This window comes from Malus domestica, chromosome 10 (genome assembly GCF_042453785.1).
Source record: "Malus domestica chromosome 10, GDT2T_hap1".
Classification (NCBI taxonomy): Eukaryota; Viridiplantae; Streptophyta; class Magnoliopsida; order Rosales; family Rosaceae; genus Malus; species Malus domestica.
Genome location: NC_091670.1, coordinates 9286815 through 9310936, shown reverse-complemented (window position 1 = coordinate 9310936; position 24122 = coordinate 9286815). Strand labels below are relative to the sequence as shown.

General features: G+C 37.7%; 2 protein-coding genes across 2 annotated transcripts; one reads left to right on the top strand and one right to left on the bottom strand.

Annotated features, from left to right (window-relative positions):
* Positions 1 to 304: 304 nt before the first annotated feature.
* Positions 305 to 847, bottom strand: LOC139188544 (uncharacterized). Its single transcript, XM_070806139.1, has one exon. It carries the CDS (start codon positions 845 to 847, stop codon positions 305 to 307), a length of 543 nt encoding a protein of 180 aa, XP_070662240.1.
* A 14205-nt stretch (positions 848 to 15052) lies between these two features.
* Positions 15053 to 15433, top strand: LOC139188543 (secreted RxLR effector protein 161-like). The gene has a single exon (XM_070806138.1). It carries the CDS (start codon positions 15053 to 15055, stop codon positions 15431 to 15433), a length of 381 nt encoding a protein of 126 aa, XP_070662239.1.
* Positions 15434 to 24122: the final 8689 nt, after the last annotated feature.

Genomic DNA, 24122 nt, shown 5'->3' with positions numbered 1-24122 from the left:
GATCCTTTGATCCACATTGGTAACACATGTCCATTTCAGTGGAAGCTGGTTGAACGGTAGTTTTTCCCTTGTTCTTGAAGTTTGAGGCCTTAGGGGTAAAAGGTTGACACTGCTAGGTCACATTTCCTCCCTTGGGTGGGCCTTCACTTTGTGGACCTTGGGCTCGTGGTGGGGCTTTCCGCCCATTACCATGACCACGACAATTCTTTCGTCGTTTATGGTTGCTAGAATTGGTCGTATACGCTTTAGGCGCGGCGTTTGAGCTAGTCAGTCAAGCTTGAAGATTCTTCATCAAAAGCTGGTTTTACTTTTCAACGAGAAGTAAAACAGAGATTAAATCCGAAAATTTGGTGAATTTATGTGCCCTATGTTGTTGCTGTAGGATAATATTGGTGGCATGGAAGGTCGAATAGATCTTCTCCAGGAGATCTGATTTGGTTAGTTCCACTTTACAAAACTTCAGCAGTAATTGGATTCTACAAACTTCAGAGTTGTATTCATTCATAGATTTAAAGTCTTGGAAGTGAAGATGCTGCCAGTCGTGTCTTGCTTCAGGTAAGTATATATCTTTCTGGTGATCGAAACGGGCGGCCAGAGCAAACCGGATGGTGCGTGGGTCCTCCTCAGTGAAGTACTCGGTCTGCAAAGCATTATGGATGTGTCTTCGAATGAAGATTATTGTAGTAGCTTTTTGAGCTTCATCTACAGGTTTATCGTTAGTAGGTGCCTCGAAGGTGGCTTTAATACCCTTTGTAGTAAGATGAAGCTTCACGTCTTGAACCCACTTCAGGTAGTTTCTTCTAGATACTTCCAGAGCGGTGAAATCGAGCTTGTTCATGTTCGACATGTCCCTAAAACAGAGGGTACAACAAAAACTTGATTAGTCATATGATGATCCATAGACATATATCATAGAACATTCGGGTTCTATAGACATGTATTGGTTTAATTTATGCATGAAAACTACAGGTTCCTTGTGGTAGCCACCCAGGCTGAGACTTGGTTGAGTTTCGAGAGAAGCAGCAAGCCCAAAGGGTTGCGCGCAAGGTCTAGGACGTCGTCCCAATGTCCTTCGCCACATGGCTGGGCTTCAGGCTAGCACGGTGGTGCTGCAAAAAAATCCCAAGTTTTTGTTTTTGTTTATTTTGTTTTTTCGAATTTCTTTAGGGTTTGAAAAACCCTAATATGCTTCTAATTTATTAGTATGCTTTGACTCACAATTCCACTTAACAATTTGATTGTGTAATGCATGAAATATATATATTGACAATTATATGCAACATATACAATATATATCGTAAGGAAAATATAAAAATAGAGAGGTTCATGCATCATGGGGAATATTTTCATGCTTCGTGGACGCTTTAAATATCTTCGTTTATTTTAAGTGTCCCTGATTGGCAGAAAACAAATAAGAGCCTTTGAATTTTGTGGAAGATAGCCTTCTCTTATGATATGTTATTTCCTCAGCTTCTGGCAATAGCGTGCTGATATTGTGTTGTAGGCCTATTTGACTGAGCTATTATAAGGGAATAGAGAGAGGGGGCCAGCGGTAGCAAGAGTGAAGAGAGAGATTTAATTGTAAGGTGTGTGTTGTATCACCCCATTGTGCCTTTATTTATAGTAGTAGGATAGGTAAAAACCTTACCCTTTTAGGATTACAACTCTGAATAGGTAATCAACTCCTAATAGGAATATAAGAGATATTCCTAGATCCACTAGGATTTACACAATCACATTCCTATTCTAAATATGACTGCAACACAAACAAAATTGTTTCTAAATGTCTCAAACCCAATAAATAATATATAGCTGGGAATTCCCGGTTTCTCTTCCAGTAAATAACTCATTGGGGAGTAAAATAGAACATGAAACCGTAAGCTCAATAATTGGATTGTAGCAGGTATAGTTTAGTGACAAAGCGCTTTCACATCTTCTTAACCAGAAACGGTTGGGGAAAGGAAAGGTTTTTTTTTTTTTTTTAGTGTACTCTGGCTCAAGTTGGTAACTTCTCTTACATCTCCCCCGCCTGGAGCCCAGGTATCATATACACCCCGCAAGGAGCTGGATGAGAAGAAACTCTCGTGTCCGGTTCACAAATGTGTAAAAGATGCTAGCCGCACTTAAAAGCCGAGTACTCTACCGTTGAGTTAGCGAACCTCCGACACCATGGTTCGTAGCCACATGCATTCGCATCCAGATCATGAATGTTTGGAATCCATATTATGCAAGGAGACATTGCTTTTACTAATTCGACCCAAGTAACTACCATAACAAAATAAAGAAATTGTAAAAAAAGAAAAATGCATGTAAGGATTTTACCATGAATTCATGTTCTTACGTGTTACTCACCCGTCCACCACTGGAAACACCACTTCTAGTCCGACTTATGTTACTCCAGATGTTCTATGATACAAGCTTTTTAATGCCCCAAACTCTTTTTTTATTTTTTATTTTGGACTCTTTGATCTTAAAAATGCTGGTTTTAAGAACGATTGATTGCCCTTCTCTGATCCTTAATGTGAGAAACATTTGTATTCAATATGGCCTCGTTTGGTGGCTCGTATAATTTATCCAACCCGAATAAAGGACTAGATATAATTAATAATATGAACTCTATTGTTTGGTGCTTATATACTAAAGAGTACTGGGGTGAAAATATTTTTAGAAACAATTATTAGTAAAAATGCAAGTAAATTCTGGAAAAACACTTAAAGTGCTTCATGGAAGAAGCACATAACTAGTGCTTCTTGTAGAAAGCACTTCAAGTGTTTTCGAAACCCAAAAACATTTTTTCCAAAAACATTTTCAGTCATTTTAAAAGCACATCTAAACGAGCCATAATTTATCCAGCCCCACCTCTTTAGCTGAATTTATCCTCAAAGCTCTTTTCAATCCTCTCTCCCTATCCTTTCCTCTTTCTCGTTTATCTCTATTTCCATCTCCAATCTCTCTTACGAAATCAGTGCCACAATTCCTCTCTTCTTTCCATCGTTTGCATATTAATTTCTTATTTTTCTTGATTTGTGTCTTAAATCTAGTTAATATATTGTTCGCTCTCTTTGTTGTTTAATTGATTGTATAATTTTGGTTCGAATTCAAATTAATTTGACTGTGTGATACGATATCTACTGTTATGCGTTTTTTTTTTTTTTTGTTTTTTTTGTTTTTGTTTTTTTTTTTTTTTGCAAATGGTGGTTATCTCACAATTTTTATGTGCATACACATGCATAGTTTATAAGCATTTCGGGATATCTTATACCTTTTCAAGGACTTATATATGATGTCTCTTCAGGACAATAATCTCTTATAAGATGAATTGTTTGGAGAATGTGAATCATAACATCTTCTAGAAAGTTATAGAGCTTGAATTTTTAATTAATCTCCACTTCTAGATAATTGAACTATTGGAACCTATAAGCCTATCATTCTGTAGTATGAAAAATATTAACATTTTCATGTCCATAACTTGTTAATGCATTTAGTAGTTAACTAGTAATCGTCAAAATTTGATTATCTTTTTATACATCTTTTGAATGATATAAATGGATGAGACAAAATAATAGTTGAAGCCGTTTTTTTTTATTCTTCTGGGATGCATCTTTCCTCCCCCTTGTCTCACCAGTGAAGATGAAGCACAAAATTTCGTCCTAACAGAATTAGTAGATGTCTCATGCCAATCAAAATATGAAGAACGTTAGTTGAACTAGACGTAGATATGAAGTAAATGATCATAAAATAAAATAAAAAGTAAATTACACAAAACTACTTTAACTATTGGTCGAACTACAATCTCATATCTCATGTTTTAAACATTGCAATGTCATATCTCAACTTCTGAATTCGTTGCAGTGTCAGACATCCATTAAATTTTTTGTTAATTTGACGGTTAAATGATGACGTAGCAGGAGTAGGGTCCACTCTTTCTCCAGCTGGAATAAAAAATTAATTAATTATTAAGAATGTTTTATTTAACAACTAAATTAATGAAAAAATTATTTTAATTAGTTATTTTAAAAAATATTTTCATTAATTGAAAAGGTTAAAAGCCTGGATGAGGTTTCTGGCGATGGTGCACTTCTGAGTTATCCTAAACCCAACACTTCTTGTTATTTACAGAAAAAATAGGAGAAGCAATTGGGTAGGCAGCAGCGGCCCAACCTCACCCACCTCTCCTTCTTTTGTCCATCACCATTTTCACAGAGATGGAGGAAACCCACAAATCAATTGAAGAGCAGCGACACCAATTCTAAAGATTAAGAGAAATTTTCGAAATACACAGCCCCAGCCGTTGGTACTTGCCAGGCAAATACCACAATCCCCAAACCCAGTTATCTATGTCTCTCGACGTGACTGCAATCGTAGCAGGCGAACGGTTAACACTAGATCTCAGATTCTAACCTTCGATTTCAATGATGGCTACTCTCTGGGTTTTGATCGACGCCACTTCGAGGTTAGATTGAGAGAAGGAGGAAGAGAGAGAGATGAAGGAGGTCGCATGAATTAGGTGGGAGGGCGACAGTGGTTTTTTTAGGGGAGGGGACAATGGATTCAGACAGCGGCGTCGTACACGGAGGAGCAACTTGTGATGGTGCTGACTCGAGCCGGGCGCACATGGAGGTAGCAGAAGTTCAACGGAGGACGACGGGGTGGATCTGGGTACTTGAGCGGTGATCTGCACGGGTTGTTTTTTTGGGTAAAATGTCAAATTTCATTAGAAAGTTGAATACTTGAAGGGGGTGTTAGGATTTGTGATTAGCTTAATCACAATCGGGAGTTAGTTGTGGAAATAGACTTTTATTAAGATAATAACTAGTTAAATGGGTTTGCTGCCATCTGGCAAGTGATGTAAAGAGACTATATGTACACACACCTTTGGTGTGAGAGACAGGAACAATAATTTTGAATTAGAAAAGATTATTTCACAAAACATACAAACAGGAAGCTCCTCATCTCCCTTCCTCCTTCTCCTCCATTGTTACCATTTACTTCCTTACTCAACCTGCAAGTAAAGGGTAACAATGGAGGAGAAGGAGGAAGAGAGATGAAGGAGCGGAGCTCTTGTTTGTATTTTTTGTGAAATAATCTTTTCTAATTCAAAATGATCGTTCCTCTCTCTCACACCAAAGGTGTGTGTACATATAGTCTCTTTACATCACTTGCCAGATGGCAGCAAACCCATTTAACTAGTTATTCTCTTAATAAAAGTCTATTTTCACTGCTAACGCCTGATTGTGATTAAACTAATCACAAATCCTAACATTACCCCTTCCTTAAGTAAAACCTTATCCACTAGGTTTTTCAAAATTTAAAATCAGGGAATTTAGTTACAAAATAATCATAGTCCTCCCAAGTAGCTTCTTCTGGGGTGCCACCTTCCCAGTGAACCAACACTTGAACTCCAACAACATTTCCTTTCTTGTAAACCCTTCGATTCAGCATAGCAATAAGGTTGCCCATCCGAACACCATCATCTCATATCTCTGGAAGAACTGAGACAGGTATCACTTGTGGCCCGAGATGTTTCTTTAAGCAACTCACATGAAATACATGATGTATTTTTGTGGTTGTTGGCAGTTTGAGTTTGTATGCTACTTTTCCCACCCTTTGCAGCACCTCGAAAGGCCCATAGAACCTTGGTAGTAGCTTGTGATGAGAGTGAGGATTAAGTGACTGCAACTGATAAGGAACTAATTTGAGATACACCAAATCCCCAACTTCAAACTCCCTTTCAGTTCTGTGTTTATCCACTTGAACCTTCATCCTGTTTTGAGCTAGGGTCAAATTGGATTTGAGAATGGACAACATTTTATCCCTTTCCAGCAAGTTTTGCTCCACAACATCCCATTTAGCTGACCCCAATTCATAGGAAGTAACAGGAGGGGGAGGGTATCCATAAACTAGTTCAAAAGGTGTGAACTTAGTGGAAGTATGATAGGAGGTGTTGTAATTCCATTCTGCCCAAGCCAACCATTTCACCCATCTCTTAGGTTGTGTTCCCACAAAACATCTCAGATAAGTCTCAAGGCATCTGTTTAGCACCTTAGTTTGCCCATCTGTCTGTGGGTGATAACCAGAGCTCATACTCAGAGTTGATCCCTACAATTTGAAAAATTCTCTCCAAAAGTTGCTGAGAAATATAGGATCTCTGTCACTCACAATATTGGTTAGCATGCCATGCAATTTGAATATATGGTCCACAAATGTTTGAGCGACAGATGCAGCCGTGTAAGGGTGAGATAGTGCAACAAGGTGTGCATACTTGGTAAGCCTATCCACTACTACAAGGATCACAGATTTCCCTTTACAATTAGGCAACCCATCTATAAAATCCATATTGATTTCAGACCACACCTTTCGACGAATGAGAAGTGGTTGCAACAACCCTGGAGTTGCCATTGTCTTATATTTCTGCAGTTGACAAACTTGACATTCATTCACAAACTGTTTCACATTACCCTTCATTCCTGGCCAATAAAATCCTTGCTTAATCCTCTGATAGGTCTTGAGAATTCCTTGGTGACCTACTGCAGGGGTAGAATGATGTTCTTCCATGATCTTAAACCTCCAATGGGATGTAGGACTGATGACAATCCGAGCCTTATACTTCAAGAACCCATTATCAACACTGAACTTGGATGCATTGGAACCAGAAGAAACCACCTCATGCACCTCTTTAATCTTCTATGTAATCCAATTATCTTGCTCCACGTCCCTTCTTAGTTCATCCAGCCATCCAAAATAAGGGTATGTAATTGCTAAGCACTCGCCCATCTCCACCTGATTACAAGTTCCTTCAGTTTGACTCTGAAATTCAAATTCCCTGGAAAGAGCATCATCTACAATATTATCTCTCCCATGCTTATATTGTATTTCATAGTCATACCCTATTAATTTGGAAACCTATTTCTGTTGAAAAGAAGTATTGGCTTTGTGGTTGAGGAAGTATTTTAAGCTGTGATGATCAGTTTTGATGACAAAATGTCGTCCCTGCAAATAATTTTGCCATTTCTTCACAACAAAAACAATGGCAATTAACTCCTTTTCATAAGTGGACAAAGCTTGGTTCCTCAGTCCTAAGGGTTGACTAGAAAATGCTATGGATTTCTCTTTCTTGCAAAACTGCACCTATTCCCACACCAGATGCATCACATTCGAGCTTAAATAATGCTGAAAAATCGAGTAGTTCTAGTACTTGGGGTGATGCCATGATCTCTTTTACAGTTTGAAAGGCCCCATTAGCTACAAGATTCCACCCAAAGCTGTCATTTCTGGTCAATTAGTAAAGGGGTTGACAAATGTTGTCGTAGTTAGGAACAAACTTTCTGTAATATCCGTGAGACCTAAGTACCCCCTCAACTGTTTTACATTTGCAGGAATGGGCCAATCTAATAATGCTTGTATCTTGGATGGATCGGCTGCAACACCCTCCTTGGAGACAATATGTCCCAAGTATTCCACAGAACTTTGCCCCAAGGCACATTTCAATTTCTTCACACACAATTGATGTTGCTGCAATACTTTGAAAGTCTTCCACAAATGGCCTACATGGTCTTCCCAAGTCTTACTATAGATAAGAATGTCATCGAAAAACACCAAAACAAATTTTCGAAGATAGGCCTTGAAGATGTCATTCATTAGGCTTTGAAATGTGGCCAGAGCATTAGTAAGGCCAAATGGCATCACCAAAAACTCATAATGGCCCTCATGGGTGCGAAATGCCGTCTTAGCAACATCATCGGGGTGCATTTGAATTTGGTGATAGCCGGACCTCAGATCTAACTTAGAAAAGAAACAAGCACCAAATAACTCATCCAATAGGTCATCAATGAGTGCTATGGACTACCTGTCATTGATAGTTAGGGAATTTAATTTGTGGTAGTCTATGCACATTCTCCAAGTTCCTTTTTTCTTCCTAACCAAAAGTACGGGAAAGGAAAATGTGTTGCGGCTTGGTCGAATGAAACCAGCCTCCAATAACTCTTGGACAACTTTCTCAATTTCTGTCTTCTACAAGGGTCCATAGTGGTATGGCCTGATGTTAGGTGGTTGTGCACTTGGCACCAGTGGAATACGGTGATCATGGTTCCTAGTAAGAGGTAGCTTAGATGGGATGGCAAAGACTTCCTCAAAATCTCGTAACACATCTTGTAATTCTATCAACTATTGGGGAGTGAGGTTGGAAGTCTCTAATTTCTCCTTATTCATTGAGTAAAGTAGTATGCCAAGATTAAAGTTGTAGCAATTCTTGTCTTATTGCTGGAAGGACATCTCTTGAACCAATGGTAACTGAACAGCACATGAACCAAGTTATGTGTTATTCCTTCCTTTGAGAATTCCATAGTCATCAATTGAAAGTCCCATAGAATCGAACTAACAGTAGAAAGCCACTGTACTCTCAAAACCAAGTCACATCCTCCCAATGAAAGGGGAAACAGATTAATGGTGTACTTATAACCCCCTACCTTCAATGGTATTGCCTGACAAGTACCTTGCCTTTTAAGGTTGCCCCTATTAGCTACCATTACTGCAAAAACTTTGGTATTGTTAACTGACCAACCCCACTGTTTGATTAATCAAAAGTCTATGAAATTGTGAGCACTCTCAAAGTCTAGCAAAATCCTCACAGTTTGATTTTTCACAAAACCCTTGACCTTCGTGGTTTGGATTGATTGTTTACCATGTGTTTCAAAATAAGCACACTCACTCAATTCTATGTGCTGGAATTCTAGGTGTAATTCATCTGTATTCCCACTACATTCATCCTTATTCCCACTACTTTCCTCAAGAACCTAAGGATCATCCAAATCAAGCACATCAAGCATTAACAACTGTTTATGAGGAGACTGATGACCTTGCACACACTTATCTTCACAAAACCAACATTCCCCATGCTCCGTCTTGCGTTGGACTTCATCGAGAGTTAGTTTCTTATAAGGGATAGTACCTACTTGCGGTCTATTTGGTACAACAGTGGTCACTGGAGGGACTGCAGGCTTAGAAACGAGAGCTACCCGATAATTAGTGGTTCGACTATCACTAAGTTTATGATCAACCTGAATAGCCAAAGCAATTGCTTCATGCATAGTGATAGGTCTAAACAACTTAACCTCATGCTTGATTTCCTTCTTCAACCCATCCAAGAAACAACTCTTCAAAAGAATAGGACCAACATCAGAGGATCGAGTAGCAAGCTTACAAAATTCAAGGATCTAATCTTTCAGTGTACTTATTTGGCGGAGCTTGAATAAGGATTTGGTGTAGTCGTCAAACTCAGAAGGGCCAAATTCCTGGCAAAAAGTTGTGGTGAATTCACGCCATGTGGGAGTAGCGTGGAGGCAATCCATCCATCGAAACCAATGGTGGGCTTCGTTGTCAAAGTAAAAAGAGGCTGTGACCACACGCCGATGTTCAGGTACAAAATAGTAGGTGAAGTATTGCTTCGCCTTATAGATCCAAGCGAGCGGGTTATCACTGTCACTGAAACGTGGGAAACCCACCACCATCAAAATTCTCATGTTAATGAGGGCGAGGAGTGTCCAAACTTCGACAATCGGCGTCCTCAGCAATGATCGGAGGAGGAGGCATCGGATCGGAGATCGGAGAATAAGTATCACCAAAAAAAGTTCCCCCACAATTGAAAGTGAGTTCGTGGTGGAATTGTTCAAAGCCCACTGCTAATTTTGTATCCATGGCCATAGCATGACCAGACAAAGCATCGGTGATGGTTGATTCCAACGAGGTGAAGCGAGCATTGATGGAGGATTCCAGAGCAGTGAGACGAGCATCCATGGCTGATTTGAGAGAGGTGGTGGTGGAGCGTGGCATACAAGAGGGAGACCAAGATTAAAATGTATGATACCAATGTTATGACCCACTTCCAAATCCTTACTCAATCTGCAAGTAAAGGGTAACAATGGAGGAGAAGGAGGAAGAGAGAAGAAGGAGTGCAGCTCTTGTTTATATTTTTTGTGAAATAATCTTTTCTAATTCAAAATGATCGTTCCTCTCTCTCACACCAAAGGTGTGTGTACATGTACTCTCTTTACATCACTTGCCAGATGGCAGCAAACCCATTTAACTAGTTATTCTCTTAATAAAAGTCTATTTCCACTACTAACTCCTAATTGTGATTAAGCTAATCACAAATCCTAACAGGGGGTAGAAGAAGTTGAGACATGTGAGAGATCTTCGCAGGATCCTAAACAGAAGCAGTAATAGAAAATATTATTTTTTTCAAAATAACTAATTAAAATAAAATTTTAATTCTTTCTAATTAATTAATTTATTAAAAATTATTATTATTATTATTATTTTGTTTAAATTTTAGCTAGCGAAATAATGGGCTTCATTCCTGCCACGTTATCATTTAACGGTCAAATTGACAGAAAATTTAACAGAGATTTGACATTGCAATGAATTCATAAGTTGAGGTATAACATTGCAATATTTAAAACATGAGGTATGAGATTATGGTTTGATCAATAATTGAAGTAGTTTTGTGTAATTTACCCAAATAAAAATAAAAATCCTTTTGACAAAGTTATCCGAGATATCTACAATTACAAGATTGATTTAAAAGAAGAACCTCAAGACCTGGGAGCTGTTGACTTAAATAAATAATGTAGTTTGAAATTTGAAAATATTTGTAAGATCCAATTTAAAAATAAGGAAAACTAATGAAAAGAGTTTGAAAACTTTGAATTTTAACGAAAATGACAAAATAAAGGGTAAAGTGAATAGTACCAAGATTGACCTTTATCTCATACATTGTGGCCTAAATTCATCTATCATTCATCATTTACAATTCACACACATAATAAGTCGAATGATGCATCAAGATTCATAATAAAAATTAAGCATACAATCCAAATAGAAGTTACGAACCAAAACAAATAGAAGTTAACAATCCAAAATAGACGTTAAAGCTTCAAACTAATGAAAATTGGAACTCAATTATTCAAACTTGAGATACAGAAGCATTTGGAGGAGGCATACTTATAGAAGATTGAGGCATTGAAATATTATAGATATATTACAAATATATATTAATATAATTTATAAGTTATATATTATTATATTTTTTCGGTATAATACCATTGTAATGGTAGCTAATACCAATACCGTATAAAAAAACTTCGGTTCGGTACAATACCATGCCATTACCGATTGGCACAAAATCGGTATGATACAGCTAGGAATTCTACTTTTAAAGAGCCCCCTGTTTGTAACCGTTGGATCAAATTTCAACGGCCTGGATCACATACTTGGTGGATTAGGTGGAAAGAGATCCAGAGAGTATCCCTTTCCTTCTGAAACATCACTTGGTTTTTGTTGCGAGTTATATATTAGTTATAGTGTAAATAGTAGTCTGATGTCCCACATTGACGAAGTGCATATGTAACACCAACTGTAACTCCAACAAATACTTAACTTTGGAGATTAATGAATATATAAGAAATTCCCAAATATTATCATATATATTTTTGGTATTTACCATGTTTAGTTTGACATGGCATCAGAGCAGTTTTCTCTTGGTGACCTTTGTGCTTTAATTTTGTGCCCACCTTTATCATGATTTCCTTCGTTAAAAAAAAAAAAGTGAAGAGTGCCGGGCTACAGTATAGCGAACAGTGTCTTGCTACAGTGTGTGAACAGTGATACCTTATATTGTTCTACTCACTTCTACCCTACGTATTATTATTTTCAAGACATTCAAACTCAGAAGATAATTAGTCGTGGTAAAAGAATAAAGGGTTTGTACATCTTGACTATGGATGATACTGTTGTTTCCGATTCAAATAATCATCAAGTTTTAAGTGCTAAAGTGGATGACAGACATCAAATTTGGTTGTGGCATCGACGATTGGGACATCTATCATTTAGTTATATGAAGCATCTATTTCCTTCTTTGTTTCACACTTATAGTGATTCAGAGTTCAAGTGTGAAACATGTGTCATGGCTAAGAGTCACCGTGCTTCATTTCCCATAAGTGATTCTAAAGCTACTTTGCCATTTGATTTGATACATTCTGATGTGTGGGGTCCAACGAAGTTTACTTCTAATGGATTCTGTTGGTTTGTTGCTTTTATTGAGGATTATACTTGATTAACTTGGGTGTTATTGATGAAAAATAAGAGTGATGTTCCTTTGCTTCTTCAAGAATTTTGTGCAATGGTATCAACTCAGTTTCAGACCAAAGTTAAGGTCTTTAGGTCTGATAACGGAGGAGAATATGTGAATCACACTTTGGCATGCTTTTTTTTTTTGATCAGGGTATTATTCACTAGACGACTACTTTGTTTACACCCTAACAAAATGGTGTGTCCTAACGGAAGAATCGTCAAATAATGGAGGTTGCTCGCTCCTTGATGTTGGATAAATGTGTTCCTAATCATTTATGGGGTCATGCTATTTTGGCTGCTGTGTATTTGATAATCGTGTTCCAAGTAGGGTTCTTGATTTTCAGATGCCGTTTGATGTGCTATAAAAACATGTTTATCTTGTTTCTGTATCAAAACTTCATCCGAAGGTGTTTGGGTGTATTGTGTATGTGCATGTCTACTCTCATCTGTGGAGTAAACTTGATGCATGTGCTCTCCGATGTGTATTTATTGGGTATGCTAACAATCAGAAAGGCTATAAGTATTATCATCCTCCGACTCAGAAAACTTATATTACCATGGATGTTACCTTCCACGAGGAAGTTTCGTATTTTGTGAAGCCCTCTTCCGACTCTCCATTTCAGGGGGAGAGGGGGAGTGAAGTGTAGATTTGAAGATATGGTATGGATGATGTGTTATAGGTAGAGTTGGGGACATAACCTCTTATGTTGCGTGATACTGATTAATTGGCTATAGATAGTGATCGGTCACCTGTCATTCCTGAAACTATTTCTACTGACGACAGATCATATGTACCCAATAAGTTGCCTGTTAGTATGTCTGACGAATCACCTTCTGATGACCGGTTGCCTGCTACTGGTATGTCTAACGAGTTGCCTGATGATGGTTCGTCCAGTGATGATTCTTTTAACAGTTTGGTACAAGATAGTGACATACATGAGGTAAATTCTAATGATTCTTCTACTTATCAGTTGCATCCACAAGCTAATCGTGGAAAACGTAAAGTACAATATAAGCTTGATATGCATATCAAAGCCAAATATCCTATCAACAATTATATGTCTACTCATCGTTTGTTTAAACCATATGCATCTTATGTATGTCAGCTATCTAATGTATCAATTCCAACAAAATTGCATGATACTTTGTCTGAACCTAAGTGGGTTAATGCCATGAGAGTTGAGATGGAAACTTTGGAAAAGAATTCCAATTGGGATTTGTTTCCTATACCAAACGGGAAGAAAGCTGTTAGACGTAGATGGGTGTTCACTATTAAGCACAAAGTAGATGGTTTTATTGATCTGTATAAAGCCAGATTAGTTGCTAAGAGTTATACTGAAACCTATGGGGTGGACTATCAGGAGACTTTTGCTCTTGTTTCCAAACTTAATATTGTGCGTGTTCTTATATCCTTAGCAACAAATTAGGATTGGCCTCTATTACAGTTTGATGTTAAGAATGCTTTCCTTCATGATGATCTCAAAGAGGAAGTTTATATGGATCTCCTACCTGGTATCAGAACATTTCCCGGAAAAGGTGTTGTATACAGGTTGCGAAAGACTTTGTATGGTTTGAAACAATCTCCTAGAGCATGATTTGGGAGGTTTACAAGTTCAATGAAGAAGTTTGGGTATGTCCAGAGTCATTTAGATCATACTTTGTATTTAAAACGACAAAATGGTAAGCTAACTGCATTGATTATTTATGTTGATGACATGATAGTGACTGGTGATGATCAGAAGGAGATATAACGCCTTCAAAAGTACCTAGCTACTGAATTTAAGATGAAAGAATTTGGTGAATTGAAGTATTTTCTTAGAATCGAGGTTGCACAATCCAAGCATGGTATTGTTCTATCTCAACGGAAGTATGTTCTTGATTTGTTAGTTGAAACATGTATGTTAGATTGCAAACCCATTGATATTCCAATTGAGCAGAATCATCATTTGTGCTCTTATTTTCGGATCAAGTTCCTACTCATAAGGAACAGTATTAGAAGCTTGTGGGGAAATTAATTTATTTGTCTCACACTCTGTGACATCCTACATCACCCAAGGGAATGGATTCTGTAAGCCTTATATGTATATTCCCATCTCTACCTAGCACGATGCCTTTTGGGAGCTCACTGGCTTCGGGTTCCATTGGAACTCCAAAGTTAAGCAAGTTCGCGCAAGAGCAATCCCATGATGGGTGACCTACTGGGAAGGTCTTGTGTGAGTTCCTAGAAAAAAAACTGTGAGGGCATGGTTGGGGCCCAAAGCGGACAATATCATGCTACGTGAAGTCAAGCCTGAGATGTGGTGGGCGCCCGGGCCGGGATGTGACAATTTGGTATTAGAGCCAATCCCTGGCAGGATGTGTGCTGACGAGGATGTCGGACCCCTAAGGGGGGTGGATTGTGACATCCCACATCGCCTAGGGGAATGGATCATGTAAGCCTTATATGTATATTCCTATCTCTACCTAGCACGAGGCCTTTTGGGAGCTCGCCTCCAAGTTAAGCGAGCTCCCAAAAGGCCTTGTGCTAGGTAGAGATGAGAATATACATATAAGGCTTACATGATCCACTCCCTTGAATGATGTGAGATGTCACAATCCAACCCCTTTAGGGGTCCGACGTCCTCATATGCACACATCCTGCTAGGGATTGGCTCCAGTTTTGTTTCTGGGAACTCACACAAGAACTTCCTAGTAGGTCACCTATCATGGGATTGCTCTCGCGCGAACTCGTTTAACTTCGGAGTTCTGATGGAACCCGAAGCCAGTGACCTCCCAAAAGGCCTCATGCTAGGTAGAGATGGGAATATACATATAAGGCTTACAGGATCCACTCCCTTGGGCGATGTGGGATGTCACACACTAGCCCTGACATTGCTTATGAAGTTAGTGTGGTAAGTCAGTTTATGCACTCAATAGTGAAGCTCATATGGATGTAGTAATCTGTATTTTGAGGTACTTGAAGATAACTCCTGATAGAGGCTTGGTTTTCTCCAAGAATGGTTATTTGAATGTCGAAGGGTATGTAGATGCGGATTGGGCAAGTTCTATCACTAATCGGCGATCTACATCTGGATACTTTACGTTTATGGGTGGTAATCTAGTTACTTGGATAAGCAAGAAACAAAAAGTGGTGGCTAGGTCAAGTGCTGAAGCTGAGTTTCCTGGTATGTCTCATGGTGTATGTGAGTTGTTGTGGTTGAAAAAATTGTTGAGAGATCTTGGATTTAAACCCAAGGGTGCTATGAAACTCCATTGTGATAACAAGGTTGCTATTGAGATTGCTCATAATCCAGTGCAACATGATTGAACAAAACATGTGGAGATTGATCAACATTTCATTAAGGAAAAATTGGATGCTGGAATTATTATGTTTCCATTTGTGGGATTTGAAGATCAACTCACTGATGTACTTATTAAGGTTGTGTCTAATAGTGTGTTTACCAACTCACTTGACAAGTTGGGCATGACATCTTTGCTCTAATTTGAGGGGGAGCATTGCGAGTTATATATTAGTTTAAGTGTAAATAGTAGTCTGTTGTCTCACATTGACAAAGTGCATATGTAACACCAATTGTAACTCCTATGCATACTTTTCTTTGGAGATTAATGAATATATAAGAAATTCCCAAATATTGTCATATATATTTTTGGTATTTACCATGTTTAGTTTGACAGTTTTCCTATAATGACATCCACTTCTTTTTCTCAAAACCATTTGGATTTCAACTTTCTTCCTAATGGACAAGTGACTCTTGATGCGAATGTCTGTCACCCAACCTTCTTATCACAAACTAACGTTCTCATAGTCAATGATTCTGTGACACTAAATGATACAACTGCTATAGCAGAAGCTAAGAAGTTTCTTACTCCTCGAGATGGAAGGTTATTATTAAGAAGATCTGGCACAATACCCGTTAATAATTCCTTGGCCTTTAGCATTCAAAGTGTTGTATCTATGTTAAACTTGGATCAACGTTTGCTTGCCAGAGCTAATGACATTTAGATATTAAACACTAAAGTTTCTCTTGTTAAACAAGAGATTATAGCACTCAAACGAGATAATAAAGAGTTACAAAGACTTGTGATTGTCTATTCAAATGATATGAGAATATAGTTTGATGAGTTGCAGAATTCTAAAGATCGAATTTGAGAAGATCACGAGGGAATCCTCACTCAAATTCAGAGACATGCTTATTAACTATTGTGAGAAAATATCAAAGATTGATAAAAAAAGTACAAAAATGAATCAAGAAGGAAGAATACAGAGAAAGAAATGAGCTTTAAAGATGACTATTCATTCAATACAATGATGTAACTCACGAAGTCTTTTAGAAAGGTTGCATAGGCACTCTCTAACCAACTACGAAAAGGCTAAACATGGCTCACTAAACCTCATCTAAAATAACCATTCTTTAACAAACCCCAACTGCCTTTGTTGACATGGTAGATATATCTTCCAAAACTTGCCATATGTCCTCTCTTATCATCCCCCCTCAATCTCAAGTAGAGTTACCAATGCTGAGATTGCAACAATGCTTGTAAAATGTAGGTCCATGAAGGCCTTTAGTGAAGACATCAGCTGTTTGATCATCAGTGGGAACATATTGAACCGGTAAGTCTTTCTTTTGAACCTTCTTTCGAACAAAGTGGAAGTGAATATCAAGGTGCTTAATCCTGGTATGAAACACTGGATTTGCACACAAAGCAAGAGCTGATAGATTATCACAATGTAGTAAAGGTGGCAATAACAAAGGCTGATGCAAATCTTTCAACAGAAGACGTATCCATGCTATATCAGTAGCACAATGAGCCAATGTTTTATATTCTGCCTCAGTGGAACTGCGAGAAACTGAAGATTGTTTCTTAGACTGCCATGAAATAAGATTGTTCCTCATATACACTACAAAGGCAGTTATAGATCTTTTAGTATTAGGATTAGCTGCCCAGTCCGAATCAGAAAATGCAGTGATAGAGTAATCTGAAGGTGCAGAGTATGTAAGACCACAATTGATAGTACCTTGAATATATCTGAGAATTCGTTTGACAAGAGCATAATGAACCTCAATGGGATTGTTCATATATTGACAAGCAACATTCACAGAATATGAAAGATCTGGTCTTGTAAAAGTCAGATATTGGAGGGCACCTACTAGACTCTGATATGTAGTTGGATTAGCCAAAGGAGTACCCTCAGATGCTAACAATTGAGTGTTTGGCTTACATGGTGTTGGGGTAGGTTTGCAAGTGTCCATTCCAGCCTTATGAATCAAGTCCGAGCATACTTGGATTGACTGATAAAAATATCCCCATTATCTTTATATGTAAGTTGCAATCCCAAAAAATATGAAAGTTGTCCTATATCTTTTAGGTCAAACACTTCACCTAATTCATGAATAATTGTCTGAACTTTGCTTGCATTTGAGCCTATCAAGATTATATCGTCAACATATAATAAGAGGACTACCACATCACTGCCATCATGTGTGACAAAAAGACTCGTATCTGACTGAGACATATGAAATCCCATAGCTAGTAAATAACCTGTGAATTTGGCATTCTAGGCACGAGGTGCTTGCTTTATACCGTAGAGGGATTTAAACAATTTACAAACATACTCAGGATGATTAGAATCCATAAAACCTTGTGGCTGCTTCATGTACACCTTTTCCTCCAAATCAACGTGCAAAAAGGCATTCTTAATATCAAGTTGTCTTAACTCCCATTTGTATTGAGCAAAAAGAGAAATAATTAATCGCACAGTAGTATGACATACAACTGGACTAAAAGTCTCAAAGTATCCAAACCAAGTGCTTGATTATAACCTTGTGCTACTAATCTGGCCTTATAACGGGAAATGGATCCATCAGGATTCTTTTTCAGTTTAAAAACCCACTTACTACCAATGCTAGAACGATGTATAGGTGGTGGAACAATAATCCAAGTGCCTTGCCTTTGTAAAGCATCAAACTCCTCTTGCATCGCAGTTCGCCAATGAATATTAGTTGCAGCAATTCGAAATGAAGTAAGTTCGGATATATCATTTATTGCAGCAACAAAGGAGAAGCCATTATGACAATGATCAGAGGGATCCAACTGCAAAGTGTGTAACTCAGGGAGTGTTGCAAGACAACCAATATAATTCTTCCTGGAAATAGCACCAGTTTGTAGTCTGGTTTGAATTTGTAATATCGAAGAAGAATGAGAAAAATCATTATGTAAGGATGAAGAAGAATCAAAAGGGAGAATTACCTCCAACTGTGCAGGATCAAGGATAGGTAACATCAAAGCTATTGAAAAAGATGAGGGAGTTGTTTCAGACGCTGATACCCAGTATGATTAGCATTCCTTTAAGAAGTGACAGATGTATCTGTAGCACTTGAAGTAGATTAATCAATATTGTGATAACCCTCAACACTTGGTGAATTGGAAGAGATAAGGGAATCTAATCTTGACTGTAGTGGAACAGGAATTAATATCGGAGATTGTGAAGACTGAGAAGTAGATCCTTGATCAGAAGAACATTTCTGTGCAAGAGAGACAATTTAATATGGAAACATACTTTCATCATGAAGAACATGCCTGGAAATAATGAATTTTCTAGTTAGAGAATGAAAGTAAATAACTCCTTTATATCTTGGAGCATATCCCACAAAGACACACAATAAAGCCCTTGGTTGTGACTTGTTTGCAGTATAAGGTCTAATGTATGGATATACTGCAGTACCAAAAACTTTGAGACCTTGTAACTGAGGATTAGTATTATACAACTTCTGATATGAAGATTGCATTGCTAACACTGGACATGGCATTTTATTTATTAAAAAAAACAGAATGAGCACATGCATGATACCATGGGTCTTGAGGCAATTTTGCAACAGTCATAAGAGTAATGGCTGTCTCCACAATATGTCAATGTTTCCTCTCAGCAATTCTATTTTGCTGAGGGGTATAAGGACAAGAGAGCATATGAATGATTCATCTGTATCTTAAGAAGTTCTCAAATTTGGTACTAACATATTCACCACCACCATCTGTCTGTAAACACTTAATACCAACATTAAATTAAGTCAAGACATAACTATAAAACCGTTGAAAGACATCAAAAAGCTCTGATTTATTAATTAAGGGAAATATCCATACAAATCGGGTGAACTCATTTACAAAACTAACATAATACTTGTATCCTTCTATGGATTTAGTAGGTGATGGCCCCCAAAGATCAGTATGGACTTTTTGAAATGGAAAAGCACATCTTTCTGTTCTATCAGAAAAAGGTAACCTAGACATCTTTCCAGAAATATACTGAGGGGGCGTTTGTTTGGCATCGTTAGGTTTCACTGAACTGGACTGGATTAGACATTAGTGTAGGCTTGTGTTTGTTCTAGGTAGGATTAAGTTTAATGGGACAAAGGAGGGCTCGCCTCGACTAAGTCCCTCACTAAAAGGTCTTAGTGAGACCCCCCCAAAACAACGGGATTGCTAGTCTCCTCTCCATCGTCTGCAAGCAGCGAACCGAGTCCTTCTCCTTCATACATGAGCAGCAGCTGCAGCCCCCTTCTCCAGTGACCAGAGTGGAGATAACTCTCGCCGATCTCCACCATCCCGCAAACCCAGTGTCGATTTGGGGTCTTCCGCCATCTGGGTTGACCCGAAGACGGCAAAAATGGGTCTTTTGCTATCTCAGACTACATGCACAGTAGACACAGCAGCTGCAGCTCGATCATCAGCCACAGCCACAACAAAATACCCGTCTTTTGCAAAAAACCTCTGAGGAAGATCTTACTCTGGCCGCAGTCGATTGAAATTGAAATTGAATTTTTGATTGTTTGTGTTTTGGGAGCTTTATCAATTCAAATGGAGGAGAAAGATATGGTTGCAAGTGGTGGAATTTGGACGGAGAACTTTATCAATTGGAATGAAGGAAAAGTTGTGATTGTAATGTATGGAGTTTGGACGGAAAAAATGAGAGGGAAGAGTGGTTTCAGGGGTGTTCTAGAACAGGAAAAAAGAAATAGAAAAAAAAAGAATTAATTTTATTATTTTTATTATCCTACTTCTTAGTCCGACACTGCATCAAACGCTTTACTAAGTTAGTCCTGCTTAGTCTAGTTCAAGCCAATCCAGCTTAGTCCCTAAAGCTAGTCCAGTCCGAGATAGTTCGGTGTAACAAACGCACCCTGAGTACATAAGTGTTGTTGATCATTAGGAATACAAACTACATTTGACTGTTTCAACATTGCATACATGAATGCTTTGCTGGGATGTCCAAGTCTTTGATACCAGATTGCTGTTTTCACTTTTTATCCAAGTAAAGCTACTTTATTGGATGACTGAGTGGAAGAACCTGACAGCAACTGAACTGGTATCCGAAACAACTCTCCCCCATTACTCATTCCGTGGTAAAGAACAACTTTGGTTACCTTGTTAGCACAAAGAACTCATGATGGTCACAAATGAACCAACAAAAAATATCTTTGCAAAGTTGTTGCACTGACATTAAACTCACAGCAATAGTTAGTACATGTAAAACAGTTCTTAGAAGTAAAGAAGTAGGGAGAATATTTATTTGGTAGAACCAATATGCTGAATTGGCAAACCTTCACCATTGCCAATAGTAATTATATCAGTGCGCCTTGATATGGTGTGACTTGTTGAAGTGAGTTAACATCAGCGGTCATATGATGGGAGGCAGCAGTGTCAACTATCTAAGAATCTTGAGGCAAAATTCTAGATGGACCGTGTGCTTGCATAGCTGTTAAAGAAGGTGCAGGTGTTATGCCTTGATATGCAAATTTATTACGATGATCACAATCCAAAGCACTATGACCTCTTTTCCCACAGATTTGCCACTCAACAACTTGACCTACTTGATTAGGATTAGTAGACCGTTTCCAACAATTAGGAGATGTATGTCCTCTCTTGGAGCAGATTTGGCATTCAGGCACAATGTAGCTTCTAGTATTTGTGTTGCCAGACCAAGGTTGCCAATTATTTGTACTGGACTTAGTACCAAATGACTATCCTCTGTTATTTCCAAAATTGGAGCCTTGATACCCTCCATTAGATTTCTGTCCAAAAAATGGTCTGGAACTAGCATTAGAATTATTGAAAGGCCTAGGAGCAATGCCATTCCCAACAAAACCATATGAGTTAGAAAAATCCGGGTACATAGATGAAGGTTGTGGTATGACAAACGAACTTGAAGGATATTGAGCAGGAGAATGCATGAGGCCATTAGATGGAAATGATGTTGCTGGGAAAGAAAATCCTTGAGAGGTAAAGGGTGAAACAACAGAACCTTGAGGCTGAAATGGTAAACTCAGATTGGAACCCTCACTAGGTACTCTAGTAAGTGTCCCACCAGTAGTAAATGGAACATTACCAGAATTACTAGATTATCCTTGAGAATGCATAGACTGAGAAGATGATCCTTGCATATACAATCCAGAAAAGGTATTAGGTAGGGTATTAACCATAGATTCAATTTCCCTTTCAGCACACAACAATTGCTCCCTAAACTCTCTGAGTGTAATATGATTGTCTCTAGTAAAAATCACAGTTCTTATAGTAGAGTATTCTTTAGGTAATCCAGATAATGCAGCCACCACAAAATCATTATCAGAAACAGATTCATTGGCAGCAATCAATTGATCCTTTATATTTCTCAACTTAGACAAATATTGATCTATTGAATCACCTCCTTTATGTATAGTTTGAAACTCAGTCTTTAAGGTAATCACCCTAGCCTTTGAAACTGAAGCATAACGATCTTGAAGATTAGACCAAGCTTCATGTGCAGTTTTACAGCCCAATACATGTTCAATAGATTCATCAAACAAAGTAGCAATCAATAGACTCAAGAGTGCTAAATCAATCGATTCCCATTCAAGAAAAGCCTCAGTAATCATATTAGTAACCCCACTCTCTGAATCAACCACAAATTTAGAAGGATAAACAGCTGTGCCATCAAAATGGCCAAACATCTTGTACCCTTTCATAACTAGCTTGAATTGATAAACCCATTTCGAGAAGTTCTTATCATTCAACTTGATTGTAAGCATACCTAAAAGACCTTCAACTCGAATAGTATTAGACGCCATTGCTACACAAACTATTCAGAATTCAACAGCACAGATACACTAAAGAACATGTTCAACTCCACAGATATAAGAACAACAGAAAATAGCTCAGATGACTTAAAACCCAAACAGCAAACAATCTTGAAAAATGGCTTCGTGCCCAAATAGCAAACAATCTTGAAATGGCTTTGTGCCGTAAAGAACAATCTACTACTTCACAGAATAAAAAAATCATACAATTTTGCAGTGAATTGAAACATATAACCTGAGAATTCCAGCAAATGTCAAGAAACCCAGATGCACCGACTTCAAATTCCAGAAACCCAGATGCACCGACTTCAAATTCCGAATGCCCAAAACGCTGATGGACCTCAGAAAACCATGTCTTCAAACAATCGTGAGACAACAGCTGAATCACTGGCTCTGATACCATATTAACTACTATGAGAAAATATCAAAGATTGATCAAGAAAGCAGAAAAATGAATCAAGGAGGAAGAATACAGAGAAAGAAATGAGCTTTAAAGATGACTATTCATTCAATACAATGATGTAGCTCACGAAGTCTTTTAGAAAGGTTGCATATATAGGCACTTTCTAACCGACTACAAAAAGGCTAAACATGACTCACTAAACCATATCTAAAATAACCGTTCTTTAACAAACCCCAACTGCCTTTGCTAACATGGTAGATACATCTTCCAAAACTTGCCATGTGTCCTCTCTTATCAAGGCTTTGTCATCTCGTTCAAAATTCATGCATAGTAATAACGGCCAGTTTACACGCGCCCAGCCCTCTTGAAGAGGCTTCGTGAAAATAACTCTTTGAGAATAAGTACCAATAGATTCAATTATTATCTCTCTTTTGAACATTACCGTATATAAACTGATTTGTTATTTATTGTGCTTAGTACTAACTGAATAAGGGGATTTGGACTTCAGTGCTCAAATCATTGAATTGTCGAATTTGAACTTCCTAGTTCCAAATTCAATCAAGAAATTTCGTACTTTAAAAACCCGTAATGTAGACATTTATTTTTAATTGATTGAGGGACTTCAGGTCTGGTTTACACAGAGTCTAGTATAGAAGATTGCAGTTATGGAACTTTAGGTTCCAATTTAACTATACACTTTAATTCTAATAGCCATGTTTTGATACATGCCTGAAACTTATGGGTTGACTTTTTAGATATAGAAATCCATGAAAGCTTCTATGAATTTCATCAATGAGCTTTTAAGTAAAGATGTTTCTTAATATCATATGCTTCCACAATTCTCTAGTATCACGAATCCATGAAGTATTTCTTGCCTAAGATGTCAATATTGATAAAATTGAGCTTTGACAATTTCACCCTTTTCTTATACCCAAATAGAAGAAAATGAGGTATGACAAAACTTGCAACAATTTATTATTTCCATATAAATGTATATCCACACAAAGTGTTAGAATTTCAAGTTCTCAACATTATTTATATTTTAAACTTCTAGTCAAAATCATTTGTTTGGCTTTGATGAGTCATATGTCTATATATGTACAATTTTTGAGACACATGGCGCATGCCATGTAAGCCCTAGCACATCGAAATTTTAATGTCTTGGTAAGTATTTGTTTCACCGAAATTTACATAACAAAGCATAGTACAATAAATAAATCATTGCAAAGGGCAATAGTTTCATCCAATGTGAATAAATTGTTTTAAATAAATAAAATTTGTGATAAAAACTTTAATCCAGCACCATTCACATAAATATCGTTCAAAACTAAAAAATAACGAATGTTATTATGAGAAGGGGCGATAAATACACGCAATTCATATTATAATAATATATAGTACAGGACAGGCGATAAAACCGTACCAATCGCATTAGTAACAAAATTAATATATAATAAAGAAAACAAAGATAAAGAGTGGAAATT